Consider the following 18,730-nt stretch of genomic DNA (forward strand, 5'->3'; position numbering starts at 1 on the left):
GAAGGCTTGTGGCTGTGGTGGTAAACAGGGTGGGAGTGGGCTCCTGAACATCTCAGCTGGATGGAAACTTTGCAACTGATTACTCCACTGTGGAAACCTTGGCTGTGTTACATGGGCGTGGGTCTGGGGTTAGTGTGCTGCCCTGTGTGATATTTGAGTTTTGAGAGCAAATATTCTGGTGCTGATGAAGTTACTGTGCTGCTGAAAGATGGTGACTGAGTATTTCAGATGTTATTGTGACCCCTCATCATGTGAGAAGTAGTTAAGAATAAATCACACAATCACAGAATGTCTTTGGTTGGAAGAGATCTCCAGCCCAACCTGTGACCAGCACTGAACCATGTCTCTAAGGACCATGGACCAGGTCCACCTCCAGGGATGGTGACTCCACCACTGCCCTGGGCACACTATTCAATTCCAATGTCTGACAACCCTTTCAGAGAAAAAAATGTTTCCTAATATCCAGCCTAAACCTTCTCTGGGGTAGCTTACATCCACTTCCTCTGGTCCTGTCATACCTGAACTGGTATCTGATGACCCCTCTTGATTCCCTGATTGCATTAAGAAACAGACACGAGTTAGTGAATCAGGCTGCTGGAGGATCTGAAGGAGGTGTCACCTCTTGGAATTTCTTCAAATCTGTAGCTGTCGATCATATTGCTCAGACAGCATCATCAGTATCCCCTCAAAAAGGTTTTGTTTTCTAAAAATACTTTAAAAACTGCAAATGATAAAATGTTGACCTCTCTCTCTGCCCCTGATGAGAACAGGGAAGTTGTAGTTTTGGGGGCAGAGTGTGGCTGGTCAGAGCTGAGCCTGCAGACCCATCAGAGGAAAGCCTGGTGACATGGTGAGAGTGTGTCCTGCTCGATGAGCTCTGCAGGTGCTCTGGGACAGCACTCCCCAGCCCCAGCCTGGTGCCCCCAGCAGCCCCACAGCCAGCACAGGGGGTTTGCACAGTGCCCACGGCACAGGGGCTGTGCTGGGCCTCCAGCCAGTGTCCTCCAACACGGAAACCAGAGAGCAACCATGAATCACAGATTTGTAGAATCATTATGGTTGGACAAGACCTTCAAGATCAAGTCCAATCATAATCCAGCTCCCACAGCCACTGAGCCATCTCCTGAAATGCCACATCTAAACACTTCTTGAACACTGATGGATGGTGACTCCACCACCTCCCTGGGCAGCCAATTCCAATCCTGCACCACTGTTCAGGAAAGAAATTTTCCTATGTCCAACCTAAACCTCTCCTGACTCTAAAACCTATTTCCTGCCATCCTAACACTGATCACTTGGGAGAAGAAACCAACACCAGCCTCTCCACACCCTCCCTTCAGGTAGTTGTGGAGAGCAGTAAGATCTACCCTGAGCCTCCTCATCTCCAGACTCAATAACCCCAGTTACCTCAGTTGCTGCTCCTACACCATGCCCTCCAAACCCCTCACCAGCCTCATAGCTCTTCCCTGGACACAGTCCAGGACCTCAACATCCTTCTTACACTCTTGTGCCCAGAACTGTACACAGTACTCAAGCTGTGGCCTCAACAGGGCTTGTATAGGGGCATGGTCACTTCCCTTCTCCTGCTGGACACTATTTCTGGTGCAGTGTCCATGGACTGAGTGTTGGGAGATGTTGTGTAGATGCTTGCATTATTTCAGTAACAAACACAACAAGCCCCTATAAAGAGTAAAATCTATGAGGAATAAGGTTGTTGCTGAGTAAATACAGGCTTTTTGTATGATCAGTTTTTGCTAAGAACATGGCTGTCTTTGTGGGCCAGCATAGAGTGCAGTGGTCACCCTGCAGGTGCCTGACAAGTGGCCCGTGCTGGTGGTTGGGTGGCCAATAGTGCTGATGCAAACCAGGAGACTGTCACCTGCCTGTGGGGGGGTGAGCAGCATGTGACACAGGCAGAGCTTTCACTCATTCTCTGCACACCAGCAGCCAGAGAAGAGGCCAGAGCAGTGCAGGGGCACGGGGAGTCCATCTCCCCAGGTGGGTGCTGGCTGTGGAGCCAGGACCCACACTTGCCCCTTCCAGCGCTCGTAGGTACCAGGGCCATCCCCAGACACACCAGCAGTCCAAGAGTTAAACTGCTGCACAAGAGAGAGCCCTGGCTGGGCAGCTCCCTGCTCCACCACTAAGCAGTGCTCGACCATCCCTTGCCAGAACAGACCCTCCCCTGGACACAGCTCCTTCCCCTGGGCCGGGCAGCCTTCCCCAAGGCCAAAGCCTGAGCATCAGGTGCTGCTGGACCCACCTGGTGAGACCACAGCACCCGCTGGGAGGACAGAACCTGCTGGGTTCAGTCATTCCTTTGACAGAAGCTCCAGATAGAACTTATTTTCTTACATTATTAAGAACAATTAAGACTGCAACACAGTATTTACACTACAGGCTGCTGCTTTTAAGCCTGTTCAACCACCACGATGTCTGTTCAGGACATGAACTCTGCCATCATGTGCAATGCAGTCTCCTCAGCACTAGCACATTTCATGCAGCACTTCCTCAAAGCAGCTTTGTTAGCTGTGCTGCAGACCTGTGAGATCACCAATGGGTAATCACATGTTGCTACCAAAATTAATCCTGCCATTACCCAGCCCATCGTCCTTGCTCCTTTGCCATCACGAGCACATTTGCAAAGTGACCTGATGCAGCAGAAAAAAAAAGTGAAACCTTTCCCTGCACAAGTGGGGATAGTCCCAGAACCCCAGGGCCTTCTAGCCATCCTCTGAGGGAGGAGGTGCAGGCAGTGCACCCTTCCCATCAAGGCTGTGGCAGCAGTGAGGACCTCTGCAAGGTCAGCCAGCTGCAGGGCATCTCAAGTGACCTTCAATGTCACCTCCAGCACAGAGCCAGGGGTCAGCCCACCACAGCAACACCAAACCACCCAGAGCCTGGCCAAAGTGCATGGGTGAAGCCCCTTGCAGTGTGCTGGTTCAAACCAGCACTGGGGGGACAGCACAGTCCTTCCAGACTTGCTACTGCCTCAGATCAGACCCTTTCCTTCTTGATTAGATGCTGCAGAAGTGACCAAGCCTCAGCATGCAGCTAGAGGCTCCAGGCTGCACCCTGTGCTTGGCCTCATTGACAAACACCTCAGTGCCAGCACTCCATTATTCTTCACTGCCAAGTGAGCCAGCACCACAGAGAACCCCAGCAGCCCCACAAGCATTACTTGTTTATTCCATCCACCACACACTGGTGGCAAAGACACTGTGACCACATAAACAAGTAAATCAAGTCAGACACAGCAGCACAAAAAAAGGTAGGGTTTATTTTCAGGTGTTTCATAATTCTAACACACCAACACTTTCACATGAGTCCACGGGAAGTGTTTGTAAAGTTAAACCTTTGAGCAAGCTCTTTAACAATGCCCAGACAACCTTTTCACAGTAAGGGACAGGTAAGTGGAGAGACCATCCTGGGATATTGCTTCATACTGGAAGACTAAGGAAAGCAACGAGCCAGACACAGGCTCTGGGTTTGCAGTGTGCTCCTCCAGGTACACCAGATGAGCAATGGAATTTAGAGATGCTACTTCCAAAAAAATGTTTCAAGAAGTCCTCCCGCACAAGGGCTGGTACTTCACAATGACACTAAAATCTTTATACAAACAGATCAAACGTACAGTTAAATATGTGTATCTGCTGATATTAGTTCTCAATTACTCTAACCTCCTTACTGACACACGCTTTATTCCTATGCACCCTTAGAACTCAAGGAATTCTGATGTGCTATAGGAAACAGAGACCAAATGTAAAAACACCCTATTTTTAAAACAAAGCACTAGAAATGCAAGGAAGATTAAACAATCAGAACATTACTAATAAGGCAACACAAGAAAATATTGAAGTACAAAATACTGCATTTTATTGGTGTTTCTGTGAGATTTATTATAGCTCAGTGCTGTTAGTCCCCTGATATCAAAATTATTATCAAACAAAACATGGCATATCCTAATACTTTTTTAAAAATGCAGCACATTTCCTTAATGCTTATAAAACCAAGAACCAGAAACATGAATCATTAAGTAAGTCCTGTAACAAAATCTTAACACTATAAAGAAATTAATCCAATCATTCGCTGTGTTTCCATGTTCCTGTTTACCCTGGATGCACAAGGTGCAAATGACATGTTGGCAGACATTTGGTTTTGGTTTTTTTTTCAATGTGGAGCAGTGTAATTAACAGATGAAGATGTATTTCTTCATTAGAAGACAGGTTTCCACATTTCCTTTGGTGTGACAAGGGCTGTTTGATTTCTGTGCTACAACAGCTTTAAAAGTTCATCCTCCTAAATGACCTACATGATTGTGGGTTGGGATTTTGTTTTGAGTTTATCCAGACACAAGTCCAAGATGTTTAAAAAGGCTTAGCTACCAGGCAGGACAAACTGCACAAAACTGCTGAGTATCATCAGCCAGATGCATTTGCAACCCAGAACAACACAGAGGGGAAGGGCTGCAAATTTATTTGGGTTTGTACCAATGGAAAGCTGTTGCTCTGTGACTTCAGCTTCAGGAAATGCAAATCCTCTGCCCCTCCTGAGCAGAGTGGACATTCTGCAGCCCTGAGCCAGCTCCTGTATGGCAGAGCAACAGTGATCAGCAGAAGTGCTCCAAAATTTTATTTTAGAAACCTAATATGCTGAATGCTAGTAGCTAGTTCACGTACATCTTTAACAAAGGAAAAAAAAAAAAAAGAGGCTGTGGATGGTATTAGTTACAATAGTATCAAAGAAGAGGAAATTAAACCAAGATCTCCATGATTCACTCAAAGAATAACCATCACTGTAATCCTGCTTTACAAAGTGTACAGTGCTATTTTTAAAATTAAGCTTAGGCTAGATTTTTTTTAAAAAATTCATGTGGAAAAGTACACTTATGACACTACTTTAAGTGGATTTGACAGCTACATTTTAGAGAGAGACATAAATAAATATGGCAAATGAGTATCATTCCCAACGGGTTTGTTCCGAGGAACAAACCATAGCTCTGAAGGAAAGCAAGTGTACAGAAGAGGAAATTAAAGTCTGAAGATAAAAGAGCGTCAAAAAAGGACAATATGCTTGCACAATAAGGGGGATCAGACTGTCAGCATCTGGAAACAGCAAGAGACTACCTTACACAGTAAAAAAAGCCATCACAAGTTATCTCTCTCCTTCAAAATAGCAATGCAAACAAAGACAAGCTCTTTTCAGACTTCCATGTATATAGAATTTTAACATAGGAGATACAAACTGGTTAAATACTGCTAAGAATAGCACGAACAAGGAACAATACTTCACTTATCACTTAATACAAGTTTCTACAGAAAAAATCAGTCAAACATCCAGATCTTGCTGTACCCAAAGTATATATACATCTGGCAGTCCAAAAGTTACTTGTCTTGGATTTAATTTAAGCACCTTCATTACACAGTGTCCTTTACTACAAAACAGCCAAACATACATTCATAACCCTAGAACTATTTTTATAATTAGTGTATTTTAAAGCATTGTGTCCGACAGGTGCACGTGAGGTTGTTTTACTCTTTTTAAGGTGTGCTGTCTGTATTAGTTACGGTGAACACCTCCTGCATCACTGTCGGCACACAACGCAGCGACTCGTTTTACAGGTCGTTTATTTAAACACTTTCACTTTTACAAAATACTTTAGGGGCGGGGGAAATAAAAACAGGAAAAAGGAAATTTGCACTTCAGTTTCTTGTTCTTGAAACATGCTACTTCATCAGATAACCACGTTCTGCCCTGCCAAGGACCCGCTGCACGCAAGGTCGGTATCCCCATCTGCCCACCCCAGGCTGCAGCAGCTCCAGCCCCACCGCACCCGTGAGGTAGGTACAGAAATATCCCCAATTACAGACCACGACCACCTCTGCCCCACGTGGCACAACAACCACCCCCCCCCTGTTCACTGACCGGCGGGGGCAGCTCCGAGCCCGCAGCCTGGGAGGAAGGCGTCCTTGTCCCGCCGTGCCGCTGGACCCCAGCTCCCGGTGCTGCCCGCCAGGCCCGGCAGGGTGGAGGGGGTTAAAGCAAAGTGCTGGGCAGGTTGCTGCTCTGCCACCGCAGGCAGGTGGTCTTGGAGTGTTTATAGAGGTGGCTGGACTGGCTGAAGCGTTTGCCACACTTGAGGCAGGCGTAAGGCTTCTCCCCCGTGTGCACGCGGATGTGCTTCTTGCAGTCCGTCAGGGTCAGGAAGGTCTTGCAGCAGATCTTGCAGGCGTACTTGCGGGCGCCTTCCACAACCAGGACGTTGTGCTCGGATAAGGCCTTCTTGCACTTGGAGAGGACGTCAGCAGAGGCCCGGGTCAGCTGGGGTGGGCCAGGCTGCGACGGGTGCCCATTCTCGAAGGAGGTGGTGCCGTTCATCATCAGCTGGGAGCTGGAGGAGCTGTCTTGCAGCTGGGAGCTCCTTACAGAGGTCACCACCGGCATTTTGGGGGCGATGCGGCGGTAGCCAGGAAAGCTGCTGGCTCCACCTCTTACTGACCCCATCATGGCCCTGGAGAGGGAATGCAAACCCAGGCCCGAGCGGGGGAAATCTATCCCAAACTGTTCTGCTGCCCGGTACCCCGAGGTCTGCACGCAGGGGAGACCCATCACGTCCTGCATTGGTCTGACAAAGTGAGAGTCTGCAGGCTCACTGAACGGGTTCTCGACGTGAGAGACAGTGGCAGACGAATGGCCACCAGCAGGCCCCGACTCTGGACTCATCAGGTAAGAGGCATCGCTGTCCATCCTGCAGTCACTGGTGGTGTTTGGAATGTTGTCATCACTGTTCTGACTTGTGCCGAAGCCACCACTTCTGCTTTTATTTAGAAAATTTGAGATACTGAAAGTAGACTTGTGCTCCAGGTTGTTTGACACCTCCATGATGTGGATGTCACCCACCCGGTCGGTGCTGGACTGTGGGTCAGAGAAGCTCCGATCACTGCTCTCAGGACTCAACTCTATCTTCTCTGCACTCACCACTCCCCCTTCCACCTCCACAGACTCGCTGCCCTCCGCCTGGGACGTGACATCGCTCACCTCATCCTGAGGCTCCGGGGAGCTCAGGGGCTCAGACTTCACCACCACCCTCATGTGCTCTTTCTCATTCAGACTGACCTCCGTGTTCTCACACGGGAAGTTGCTCTTCTCAGAAGCAGGCTCCTGGTCAAAGCTGGTTTCCACGTGCGTGGCCTGGGACGCCATGGACATCTGTGAGATATTTCCAGCACTGTTGTCAGACTGGCTGGGCACTTGAGCATCCTCCTGAGCACTGAAAGACTGGTCAAACATTATCGTGTTGTCCTCCTGGTTATCAGCCACTGCATCAGCCTTCGCGTTGTCCACAATCTTCAGTGAGTCTGGTGAGAAGAAGTCCTCCCGGGAGTGAACCCCTGTCTGCCCGCTCTCGGCAGCCACCTCAGAGACCGCCTCGTCCATGGAGGGCCTGATGCGCTGCCGGGCGCGCTCCTCCGAGGACTGCTTGCGTTTGTGGAGCCGGCGGATGGGGAAGGTGGTGCGCTGCTCCATGTTTCCTCTCATCGAGGAGCTCATGGCACTGGGCTGCTCCTCTGTGCTGGGAGTGGAATTTAAGGCAGAGCTGACGATGCTCAGCCCCAGCTGCTGCAGCATGAAGGACCTCTGCATGCGGGCATTTTGCTCTTGAACCCTGTCGCTGGGCGGAGACATGGGCAGCGTTCTGGTGGTAAGGTAGTGTTTGCAGGCCTTAACAACAGAGTTCAAGTGTAAGTGGGAGGCAGCCAGCAAGACATCCATAACGTTGCTCTCCCCGAGCATCAGCGTGGAAGTGTACATCATGTCGATCAGAGCAGCAAAGGCTTCTGCTGTCACCACCTCGCTGTCCAGCTGGATCATGTTCATGGTTTGGTCTCCTTCAGCCACAGTGAAGAGGGCTCGGAAGTGTGTGCTGCAGGCTGCCAAAACGGAGCGATGGGCTTTGAAATGCCTGTTCCCCACCACAATGACACAGTCACAAAGCTGGCCATGGAGCCTCTGGTAGTTCAGCTGCTGAAAGATTTGCTCAAAGTGTCCTGGAAAATCCATGATCCTGTAAAGCACAAGAAAACAGAATACAACGTTAAAAATGGCTGAGGTCCTATTAAGACCCCAGCAAAGCCATGTTTAAACAATGAAAAATGGTAGCTGGAAGGCAGCTGAGCAGGAACTGCACCACAGCTGTCGTCCAGCAGGAGGATGAGAACAGGTCCTGCACGGAGCTGACCTGCTCTGACAGAGGCAGTTCTGCTGCAAGCTAACATGGGCTGTTTCACCTCCCTGGGCTCCTATAGCACAATCCCTCCCATCATCCAGGAGGAAGCAGCTGAGGAACAATCTGCTGGGGCACCTGAACACCCACAAGTCCATGGGGCCAGATGGGATCTGTCCCAGTGTTGAGGGAGCTGGCAGAGGAGCTCCCCAAGCTTCTCTCCATCACTCTCCAACAGCCCTGGCTACCAGGGCAGGTCCCAGCTGACTGGAGGTTGCCAGCATGACACTCATCTACAGGAAGGGCCAGAGGGAGGACCTGGGGACCTCCAGGCCTGCCAGCCTGACCTCAGTACCAGGAAGATTATGGAGAGGAACACCCTGAGTGCACTCACATGGTAAGAGCAGCAGAACCAGGGGATCAGGCCCAGCCAGCATGGGCTCAGGGAAGGCAGGTCCTGCTTGACCAACCTGGTCTCCTTCTCTGACCAGGTGAGCTGCCACGTGGAGGAGGGGCAGACTGGGGACACTGTCTACCTGGGCTTCAGTAAAGCCTCTGCCACCATCTCTCACAGCATTCCCCTGGAGAAGCTGGTGGGTCATGGCACAGAGAGCTGAACTCTTCCCTGGGTCAGAACCTGGCTGGATGCTGGGGCCCAGAGAGCTGTGGTGAAGAGATAAACCCAGTTGGTGGATTTAACACCATCACCAGTGGGGCCCCCCAGGGCTCAGTGTTGGGGCTGCTCCTGTTCAGTGTCTGCATCAGTAATCTAGATGAGAGGCCTGAGTGCTTCCTCAGAAAGTTTGCAGATGATACCCAGCTGGGTGGCAGTATTGATATGCTGAAGGGACCTGGAAAGGCTGGATCCATGGATCCAGCTGGATGCATGAGGTTCAACATGAGGTTGTATGAGGTTCAACAAGGCCAAGTGCTGAGTCCTTCCCTTGGGTCACACCAAGCCCAGGCAACACTCCAGGCTTGGGGCAGAGTGGCTGGAAATCTGCCCAGCAGAAAAGGACCTGGTTGTCAGACAGCATTGTGTGTGCCCAGGTGGCCACCAGCATTCTGGCTGGGACCAGCACTGGTGTGGGCAGCAGCAGCAGCAGCAGGGCAGGGATTGTCCCCCTGTGCTGGGCACTGGAGAGGATGCACCTCCAAATCCTGGGGTAAGTTTTGGGTCAGAAAAGAGACACCCAAGGGCTGGAGTGTGTCCAGAGAAGGGCAAGGGAGGTGGGGAGGGGTCTGGAGAACACTCCCTGTGAGGAGAGGCTGAGGGAACTGGGAATGTTTAGTTTGGAGGCTCTCTACAACTCTGAAAGGATGCTGTAGGGAGGTGGGTGCTGGGCTCTTCTCTCAAATGAACAATGACAGGACCAGAGGAAATGGTCTGAAGCTGCACCAGGGAGGTTCAGATATCAGGAAGAATTTCTTTACTGAGACAGTAGTCAGGCCCTGGCACAGGCTGCCTGCCTGGGGAGGTGGTGGAGTCACCACCCCTGGAGGTATGCAGAAAACATTGCAGACGTGGCACTTCAGGACACGGTCTAGCAGCCATGGCGTGGTTTTGCTTGGTTTTGTTTTTTTTTCCTTCTCCTGCTGGACTGCCAGTTGGACTCAGTGATCTCAGCAGTCTTTTCCAAGTGTGACAATTCTGTGATTCTGTGAAAAATCCGATGGAATAGCCCCTGCCTGCCGCAGCTGCCAGGCTGGGGTGAAAACAGGAACATTGCTGCTCCCAGCAAGAGGCAACTGACACTTAACTCCTCAACATATACTTTTTGTCTCTGTGCTGGAGAAAGATTTGACAGATTTGACCTGCCAAACAAAAAACCTTGCCCCACTCCAAAGGAAACAGGCTTGAAAATCATAGAATGGTTTCATTTGAAAGGGACCTTTTCAGGTCAGCTAGTTATAACCTCCCCTGCCATGGTCAGGGACCCCTCCCCCAGCCCAGGGTGCTCCAAGCCCCATCCAACCTTCAACACTCCCAGGGATGGAGCAGCCACAGCTTCTGGGGGCACCCAGGGGCTCAGCACCCTCACCCCAAAGGATTTCTCCTCTCCATCTCCCCTCTTGCAGCTCCAAACCCTTCCCCCTCGGAGGCTCCCATCCCTCCAGGCCCTTGTCCCAAGTCCCTCCCCAGCTTTCCTGGAGCCCCTTCAGGCACTGGAAGGTGCTCTAAGGTCTCTCCATTGCAGCCTTCTCTTCTCCAGCCTCAACACCCCCAACTCTCTCAGCCTGGCTCCAGAGCAGAGCTGCTCCAGCCCTCCCAGCAGCTCCAGGGCCTCTTCTGCACTGGCTCCAACAGCTCCGTGTCCTTCTGCTGATGGGGACCCCAGAACTGGACACAGCTTTACCCCAGGGGGGTCTCCCCAGAGGGGGACAATCCCCTCCCTGGCCCTGCTGGGATCACTCTGGGGATGCAGCACAGGAAAAGGGGGTTTCTGGGATGCATGGAGCTCATGTGTTGCTGGGCCATTCTGAGCTTCTCCCTATCCAACACCCCCAAGTCCTTCTCCTCAGGGCTGCTCTCCATCCATTCTCCACCCAACCTGTATCTGTGTTTGGGATTGCCCTGACTCAGGTGCAGGACCTTGCACTTGGCACTTGGTGAGGTCTGCACAGTCCCACCTCTCCACCCTGTTCAGGTCCCTCTGGATGTCACCGCTCCCCTCCAGAGTGTCAACACAGCTTGGTGGCATCAGCAGACTTGCTGAGGGCAAAAGAAAGAACCAGTTTTACCTAAACACTGAAAACCTAAAGATTCATCTGGCAAAAATCTGTTGCCTCCAACTGTAATTGGCTCCTGTGCATTCAAAAAAGAAAGAAATTAATTACACTTTATGCCTCCCAGCAGTGGTAAGGGTCCAGGCTTACTGTGGCATCAAAAATCACACTAAGGCTAGCATGTCTGAATGCCTGAAATAAGCATCATAATGAGACTTAATTAAAGACTGTATTACAGTCTCCTTTATCTCTATATAATAACTTCTGTAATAAAACAGCAGAATTAGAGTTTCCCTATTTTTACAAAACAAGAAACAATACAAGTAATAGGTGATTTTATTTATCTTTCACTACCCATTACATTGGACAGTAAAAAACAAGACAGCATTCTCAAACAAAAACATGACGAATGAGACAAACTTTGGAACCCCACAGTTTTTATTTCTACATTAATCCTTTTTTTTTGACAGAGGTGTAATACAGAGGAAAGTGAGGAAGTGCTGGGTGGTGGTTGTAGGAGGAACAAGAGAGCTGCCCCTGACACTGGCTGAGCTTGGGCAGCAGAAGAAAGGAAGAGGAGAGCCCAGGACAAGAGGCACAACAGGGCTGTAGAGCAGGGCTGCTCCTGGTGCCTCCTTGGCTCCAGCCAGCACAGGGACAACCTGACCTCCAGAGAGTCAGGAGAGCTGCCAGGGAGGGGCCTGCAAACCACCCTGCGTGTGCTCGTGGGCTGCCTCTGGGGCAGAGACAGACTGCATCCTTGGCTCCAAGAGACTGACACACAGGGTCTGAGGCAAACTGAGAGGAGAGAGGGTCGTGGGGGGCCATGGGGGGGGACAACAGTTGCCCAAGCAATAAGGAAACTCTCTCCTTCACCCCACTGAGTGAACCATACCACCACTGTGCTCCTGGGCAGCCTGGAAGCTGACTGGCTTTCTTCTCACCTCCTTCCCCAGTCAGGCAGCCCTGAGGAAGAGCAGCAAAGCCCAGCAGACTGCTCCAGCTTCACGGGTTGTCAGAAGCTGATCACAAGCACCCGAGCAGCTCCCGGGTCTCTGCACTGCTTTAGGAAACACAGAACACCCCAGAGCTCAGGCACTGCCCTCATCCAGCCAGAGCACGATGTAGGAATGGCTGGACTGGAGGTGGGAAGCACCAAACCACATGGAGGCAGGATCTCACATCCATAGAAAGATTAAGCTGGCCTCCAGCTGGGTCCAGGGATGGCCCAAGGAACCTCTGCAGAGGCAGCAATATGTATTTGAACCAAAGAGACAAGAGTTGTTGTTTAGACCAATGATTTGGGATTTCAGAATTCAGAGTGAGCCCTTGCTTACAGTCACCAAAGATTATTGCATCCTTTGTGCATCTGAAACAAGGCAAACCCCAGCTCTGGCTGGTGTTTAACTTCTACTACATCATCCTGATCCAGGCTCAACAAACACAGACCCCATAAGGAAGCTGGTACAAGATCCAGGGACAATTATAAAACCCGTCTTGAGTCACAGAGCTTCCACATTGCACACACCGTGCTGGGTGAGACATCAGCCACTGCAGGTGACTAAACACACACCATCCACCTCAGCCAGTGCACGAGTGACTTGTCCCTCCCTGGATGTGCACACTGGGTCTGTTCTCCCCCTAGTGTGGATGGCACCTGCCTTCCAACACCAGCTGGCCATAAATCCTCCCCCAAACGGCTTAGCTCTACACTCAATGACCCCCAAGTGAAAAGAAACTCTACCAAATGTTTTAGCTACAAGTACTTTTACTGTAAGTAAGACTAGACAGAGCCAGGAAAAGTTTTAGAGCAATCAATGAAAAAAGATCTATGAAATCCTGACTAGAAATCAAGCACTCTGCCTGTCCCTGAACTGAGGTCTGGGAGAAGAAACCTTTCAATTTTACAGCATTGGTATTTTCGGAGGAGTTTTAGGACAGAACTATGAATTTTTTAAATGTATGATTAATGTGGTAAAAATTAATGAGTAAGCATAGTCTCCCTAGAACCTTGATTATACATTTTAAAAGTTAATTAACCTTTGAATAAAATGTATCCTCAGTAGATATCCAAACACCTAAAGCAAGTAGGATGGAATTCACTGAGGCAGGGTTGACCACCCAACCACCCACATGTGACCATCCCTGTCACTCCCCTCCCCCCTCTGTGTGCCCACCCAAGCCCCTCCTTGGCCCCACTGTTGGTTCCTCTTATCCCCATCCTGCACTGAGTCCTGTGGCCAAACAGCCAGGGTGGCACAGAGTGAAATATTCCTCGACTTCTTGGGTGAAGATGAGGATTAAATTTCTAAAACTAAGCCAGCCTTCCATTGCTAAGAAATTTAAGTAAATACAAAAATAATGATTTTATAATAATTTAGAAAACAACACAGCTCACTGGGATGATGAAGTGCAAGCGTTTTGAAATTCTAGGACAAAAGATCTACAATTTACCATTACACAGCCTGCCTATGAATCTCTCATTAGTCATTAACCTCATAGTCTCTCTTTTTAACATCGACCAAATTCAGCAGAGAAGAGCAGATAATCAACTCCTACATTCTTTTGCTGAAGCTGGTGTCTGGTTGAAGAAGCCAGGTTTATAAGGACTACAACACAGAACAACCAGCTCAAAGGCAGCTACAGGGCAAGCAGCACAGATGTGTTGTGTGGAACCTGCAGCCACTGCCCAGCCAGGGGGCTTCTCCATAGGAATTCAGGTTCTATTAACACATACATCTGCTCCTTACACTGGTAAAAATTATTTCTTCTTCTTGAATGGTTAGTGACGAAAATACTGTGTTGAGCTACAGCCCCTTTTCCTATCAAGGGGCTGCAGCAAGATGGGACAAGGTAAGTGTTTATGTGCACTTGCACTGAAACTACTGCAGAATCAAAAACTTCCCTCTCCCTTCCTTAAAAAGTCAGCTCTCTATAGGAGTGTGAAAAATAAAAGTTCTAAATAATGATCCATTTAAATTCTTATTCCTACACCCAATATTAAAGGACAGTTTAGATCACACTGTCACCCTGAGCTGCTGTCAAGAAGTCAAATGCACAAACAAAAAGATCAAATGCAACCTCAGGTTCGCTCCTAAGGAGGCACTCAGAAAGTCTGCAAAGTAACTGATTTGTGTTACCAAACGCAACAACAAGATCTGCCTCAGCTGCACATCAGCACAACGACACCAGGAGCAACCTCACACACAAATACACTGCTGAAAACTTCAGGCTAGGAACTTGTTTTCCTCCTTACCAGACAAAAAGGAGGATGACTTTATTACATGCACCTCAAACCCTGTTAGGTTCCAGGTACCAAGCCTGCAGCAGTCCCTGGCCTACAGCAAAAGCCCGAGCGTACCAGTGTAACACAACATCAGCAGCTGAGCTGCCTGCCCCTTGGCTTGAGCTGCATTTTATACATTACAGGGCACCCTCCCCGTGCTGAACCCTCCTGCTCCAAACAATACCTCCCATAAAAAGCTCCCCTGAAATGCAAACATAAATCTAGGTATCAGTTGGTGACACAAGAGTGAAAAAAAACAAGACAACACTCCCTACTGTCAGTTATGTTGCTCCTTTTAACAAGCCAGGAGGAGGGTGGGAGAGCAGAGGCAGAAGGAGAACAAAGTCATCACTTCCTTTGACACCTTTGGCAAATTTCCCACTTTGAGGTTCAGAGGGTGTGTGTTCCCTGCTCAGGGAGTGCTCACAAGGCTGAGGGAAGGGTGGGATTGCAGCTAACAGCAGCTAAAATGATATCTGGATTTGTCACATCAGTCCCCTGCCCATGACAATGTGCAAGTGGCAGCCCTGGGAGGTGCTCTGTGTTTGTGCCTGACAGGTCCTGCAGCCAGGCACTGACAGCTGAACTCACAGCACCTCACAGACCTGCTTCCTCAGACAGGTTTTTATATCGAGTTCCAGCCCCATTGTCAGGGAGGATGAGTTACAACTTGTCTGAGAATCAGAAATGATCAACTGCCCTGCAAAAGCTGCTGCTGGTGGCGACAGCCCCCCAGAGAAGAACAGATCAGCAAACAGCTCAGTGCTTTCTTATCACCCAAAAACAGCTCAGCCCCTGGCAAACCCACCTCACCAAACACCACCTTTGGAAGGAATGACACAAAGCCCCCATAAAAAGGCCACTTTTTCCTGGGACAACCTTATCCACCTGCAGAAACAGACATTGCCTGTGACACAGCCACCCTCCTGCTGCCCCCCAGCCCCAGGGTGGCCCCTGGGTCTGCAGACCCTGCAGCAGTGTGCTGGCTCAGAGGAGGAAACACAGACACCTCTGCACCCCCGTGTGCCACCACAGTGTCCCCAGGGGCTGTTCTGTGTTGCACAGCCTCAGCAGGGCTGCCCGGTGACTCCTGGCCAACCCCTCCACCTCCTGGGCTGGGGTCAGTGCCACAGCCCCTGCAGGTGACAGCTGGAATGCTCCCCTGGAGAACTGGCAGCAGCAGCAGGGTCTTCAGCAATCAGTGACCAGCAGGAAAAGATCAGGAGGGGGGCTACAGGAAAGCTGGGGAGGGGCTTTTCACCAGGAGGGCAGAGACAGGACAAGGGGCAATGGTTTGAAACTGAAAGAGGGGAGACTTAGATGAGATACCAGGGAGAATGGAGTAGGTTGCCCAGAGAGGTTGTTGATGCTCCCTCCCTGGCAGTGTTGAAGGTTGGATGAAAACTCGTGCAACCTGGGCTGTGGGAGGGGTCCCTGACCATGCAGGGGGTTGGATCTTGATGATCTTTAAGGTCCCTTCCAACCCAAACCAGTCTATGGTTCCATGATTCTATGATCACGGGTTCTATTTTTGATCTTAAAAAGCTAAAAAAACTCTATCCAGGTAACAGAAACAGTAGTTTCCAAGACTGTTTTCAGGCATTTCACAGTGAACCCCCTGGGGCAACTACCTGCACCAGAGCTCAGCTGATGTAACACAGAGCATGCTGCTTCACAGACTGGGGACACAGCCCTGTGAGGGAACCAGAGGACAAGCTGCCACCAACAGGGGCTGACCCGACCTCACAGTGACCTTACCAGCACAGAAAACCCGTCCTGAGGCCAGAGGTACCAAGGCAGCCTCTGGCTCTGACGCTGCCCTCTCACAGGAACATCTGGCACAGGAACACCCTGGCTGCCAGCTTCTCCTCCTGCTGTCACCCCAGCTCAGGGCCACACCACAGGCACAGCACAGAGACCAAGGTCTGTGGCAAGGATCCCACCAGCCCTGCACCAGCATGGCAACTCCTTGCTCAGCATGGCAGTCATGTCCAAACACAGCTCCTCCAACATCACTGTTTACCAGACACAAGAATTCTGAACAGCCACCATCCCTGGTGCCTCCTTCACCCAGCCTTTGAACCCCAGTGGAACTGGGGTTAATTGCATAATGAATAAATCAACTTATGCCAGGAAGGGGGTTAAGATCAAAATAACAAGTGCTAGTCTGCCCCCACCACAACAGATCCATCAGCATCCATGCTGTCAGGCTGAGCAAACTGCTACCTGCACACAAGAGACCCAGGAGGTGACTGGTGCTGCTGAGCCACCTGCTCCTCACCTCTGCAAACCTCTTTCCAAAAGTCCTCTTGTCACTTCATCACTTCTCCCTCAGAAGGGTAACAACCCCCCCACAGGGATCTCTGGGCAGTTGTGTCTGTTCTGTCACCATGATGGGATCCCAGACACCCCCCAGACACCCCCCCACTCCCCTCCCTCCCAGGCAGGGAGAGAGGAAAAGCTTGTGGGGACAGGCAGACCATTCATTACTTAACACCTGGAACACTCCACTTAGGGAGAATTAATTTAATTCATTGCCAATAAATGGCAAGTAGGATGGAAAGAAAGAAAAGTGAAACTAAAAACACCTTCCCCTCACCCTTCTTCCTTTTATCCCAGGCTCAGCTTCATTCCAGCTCCTCCCTGGGGCAGCAGAAGGGGTGGAAGCTGTGGTGAGTTAATCTCTGCCACTCAGACCCCTTCCCCTGCTCCAGTGTGAGGTCCCTCCCACAGGACACACCACAAACCTCTCCAGTGTGGGTTCTTCAAGAACCAACCAAGACTGGGTCCTGCCCATGGGGCACAGTCACGGAATCATGGAATAGTCTGGGGTGGAAGGGACCTTAAAGATCATCAAGATCCAACCCCCTGCATGGTCAGGGACCCCTCCCACAGCCCAGGTTGCACAAGTCTTCATCCAACCTTCAACACTGCCAGGGAGGGAGCATCAACAACCTCCCTGGGCAACCTATTCCAGTGACTTACTACCCTCAGTCCTTCAGGAACAGACTCCTCAGTGTGGGCTCCTCTCCAGGGGGCCACATGTCCTGCCAGAAGCTTCTTCCAGCTGTTCCACCATTGCCACCTCCACAGGCTCCAGACAAGCTGCATCACCATGGCCTCAGCCCTGGGCTGCAGATGAATCCCTGCTCCTCCCCTCTTCCTTCACTAACCTTGCTGTCTGCAGGGCAGTTCACCCTCTCACTCCCCTCTCCCTCAGCTACTGCTGCCCAGCAGCTTCCACCCCTTTGTGAACACGAGACACCAGAGAGGTTTTGGAAAGGCAGAGGAAGAAATGAAATAAAGCAGCTCTGGGCAGTTCAGAGGTGACAACATCCTTCCTGTCCTCACACGGACATCACTCCAGGTCTTCCCCTCCTTCACAGCACCACAGGGTCACTGCAGCTTGCCTCCATCAGCAAGAACACAAGGGACAGTGACACAACCACAGCAGACACCAACAGGACCTGTGACACCTTCCCACCTGCACCCTCTCCCCAGCAGGCAAATGATGAATCAATATTTACACCAAACACAAGAAAATAAAGAAAAACAAATAAAGAAAAAACAAATAAAGAAAAAACAAATAAAGAAAAAACAAATAAAGAAAAAACAAATAAAGAAAAAACAAATAAAGAAAACAAAGTGTCATGGGAGAAGATATTTCCTTGAAAGCTCCAGGAAAGGATGCTGTTCTCATGCCTGGGTGCACAGAGAGACACTGCACTAAAGAACTGCAACTCTACCTTTTGGGGTTTTTTTTACATACCTGAGATACCCAAGTCTTACGCCCCTGTCAACAGGGCACCTACACCTCACCCTTCCGCCATCAGCAGTTAAAACACATCCCGGTATTTAATTCTGCACCCTCCTCACACATCCCGTGCACACAACAACCAGGCCGCCCAAGACCCCTGGTCAGACAGCGTTTGGTGTGTCCAACCCCGAGCCAAAGGCGCTTCGAGGCCAAGCGCCGGCTTCCTTACACTGCGTCCCGGCAGAGAGGGCCCCCGGGGGCTCTGCTCTGCACCGCACCACTGGGCTGAGGTGGGGTGGGGTGGGGTGGGGTGGGCCGGACCGGGCCGGACCGGACCGCCCCTCCCGCCGGGGGGGTACCCGGGCCGCCCCCAGCTCGCCGCCTCCTCTCCCCCCCGCCCCAGACACCTCCCGGGGCTGCTCCACACAGTCTCGGGGGGCCTCTCGGGGGTGGGGAAGGGGCGGCCCCGCAGCAGGCCCCGGCGCTCACGTCACCCGCACCCCCCGCCTTGCCTGTCGCCGAGCCCGCCCCTGCTCACCTGCGGTGTCCACCCCCGCTGCTCTGCGGGCGGGAAGGGCCGCGGGCGGCGGGAGGCGAAGGGCAGGGCCGTGCCGGGCCGGGCAGGGCAGAGCCGGGCAGGGCCGCTCCGGACGCTCCGCTCGCTCTGTGCCCCGCAGCCCGCCCGCCGCTCCGCCCCCGCCCCACCCCGCGCGCCGGAAGTGACGCCATCGCGTCA

General features: G+C 51.1%; 1 protein-coding gene across 1 annotated transcript; it reads right to left on the reverse strand.

The window, feature by feature from the left end:
* Positions 1-3,259: 3,259 nt before the first annotated feature.
* Positions 3,260-18,708, reverse strand: ZBTB5 (zinc finger and BTB domain containing 5). The gene is made up of 2 exons (XM_071731804.1): positions 18,533-18,708; positions 3,260-8,065 (listed from the first exon to the last, which is right to left on the reverse strand). Exon 2 carries the CDS (start codon positions 8,059-8,061, stop codon positions 6,037-6,039), a length of 2,025 nt encoding a protein of 674 aa, XP_071587905.1. The 5' UTR covers positions 8,062-8,065; positions 18,533-18,708; the 3' UTR covers positions 3,260-6,036.
* Between the last annotated feature and the right edge of the window lie 22 nt (positions 18,709-18,730).

This window comes from Heliangelus exortis, chromosome Z (genome assembly GCF_036169615.1).
Source record: "Heliangelus exortis chromosome Z, bHelExo1.hap1, whole genome shotgun sequence".
NCBI classification, from domain to species: domain Eukaryota; kingdom Metazoa; phylum Chordata; class Aves; order Apodiformes; family Trochilidae; genus Heliangelus; species Heliangelus exortis.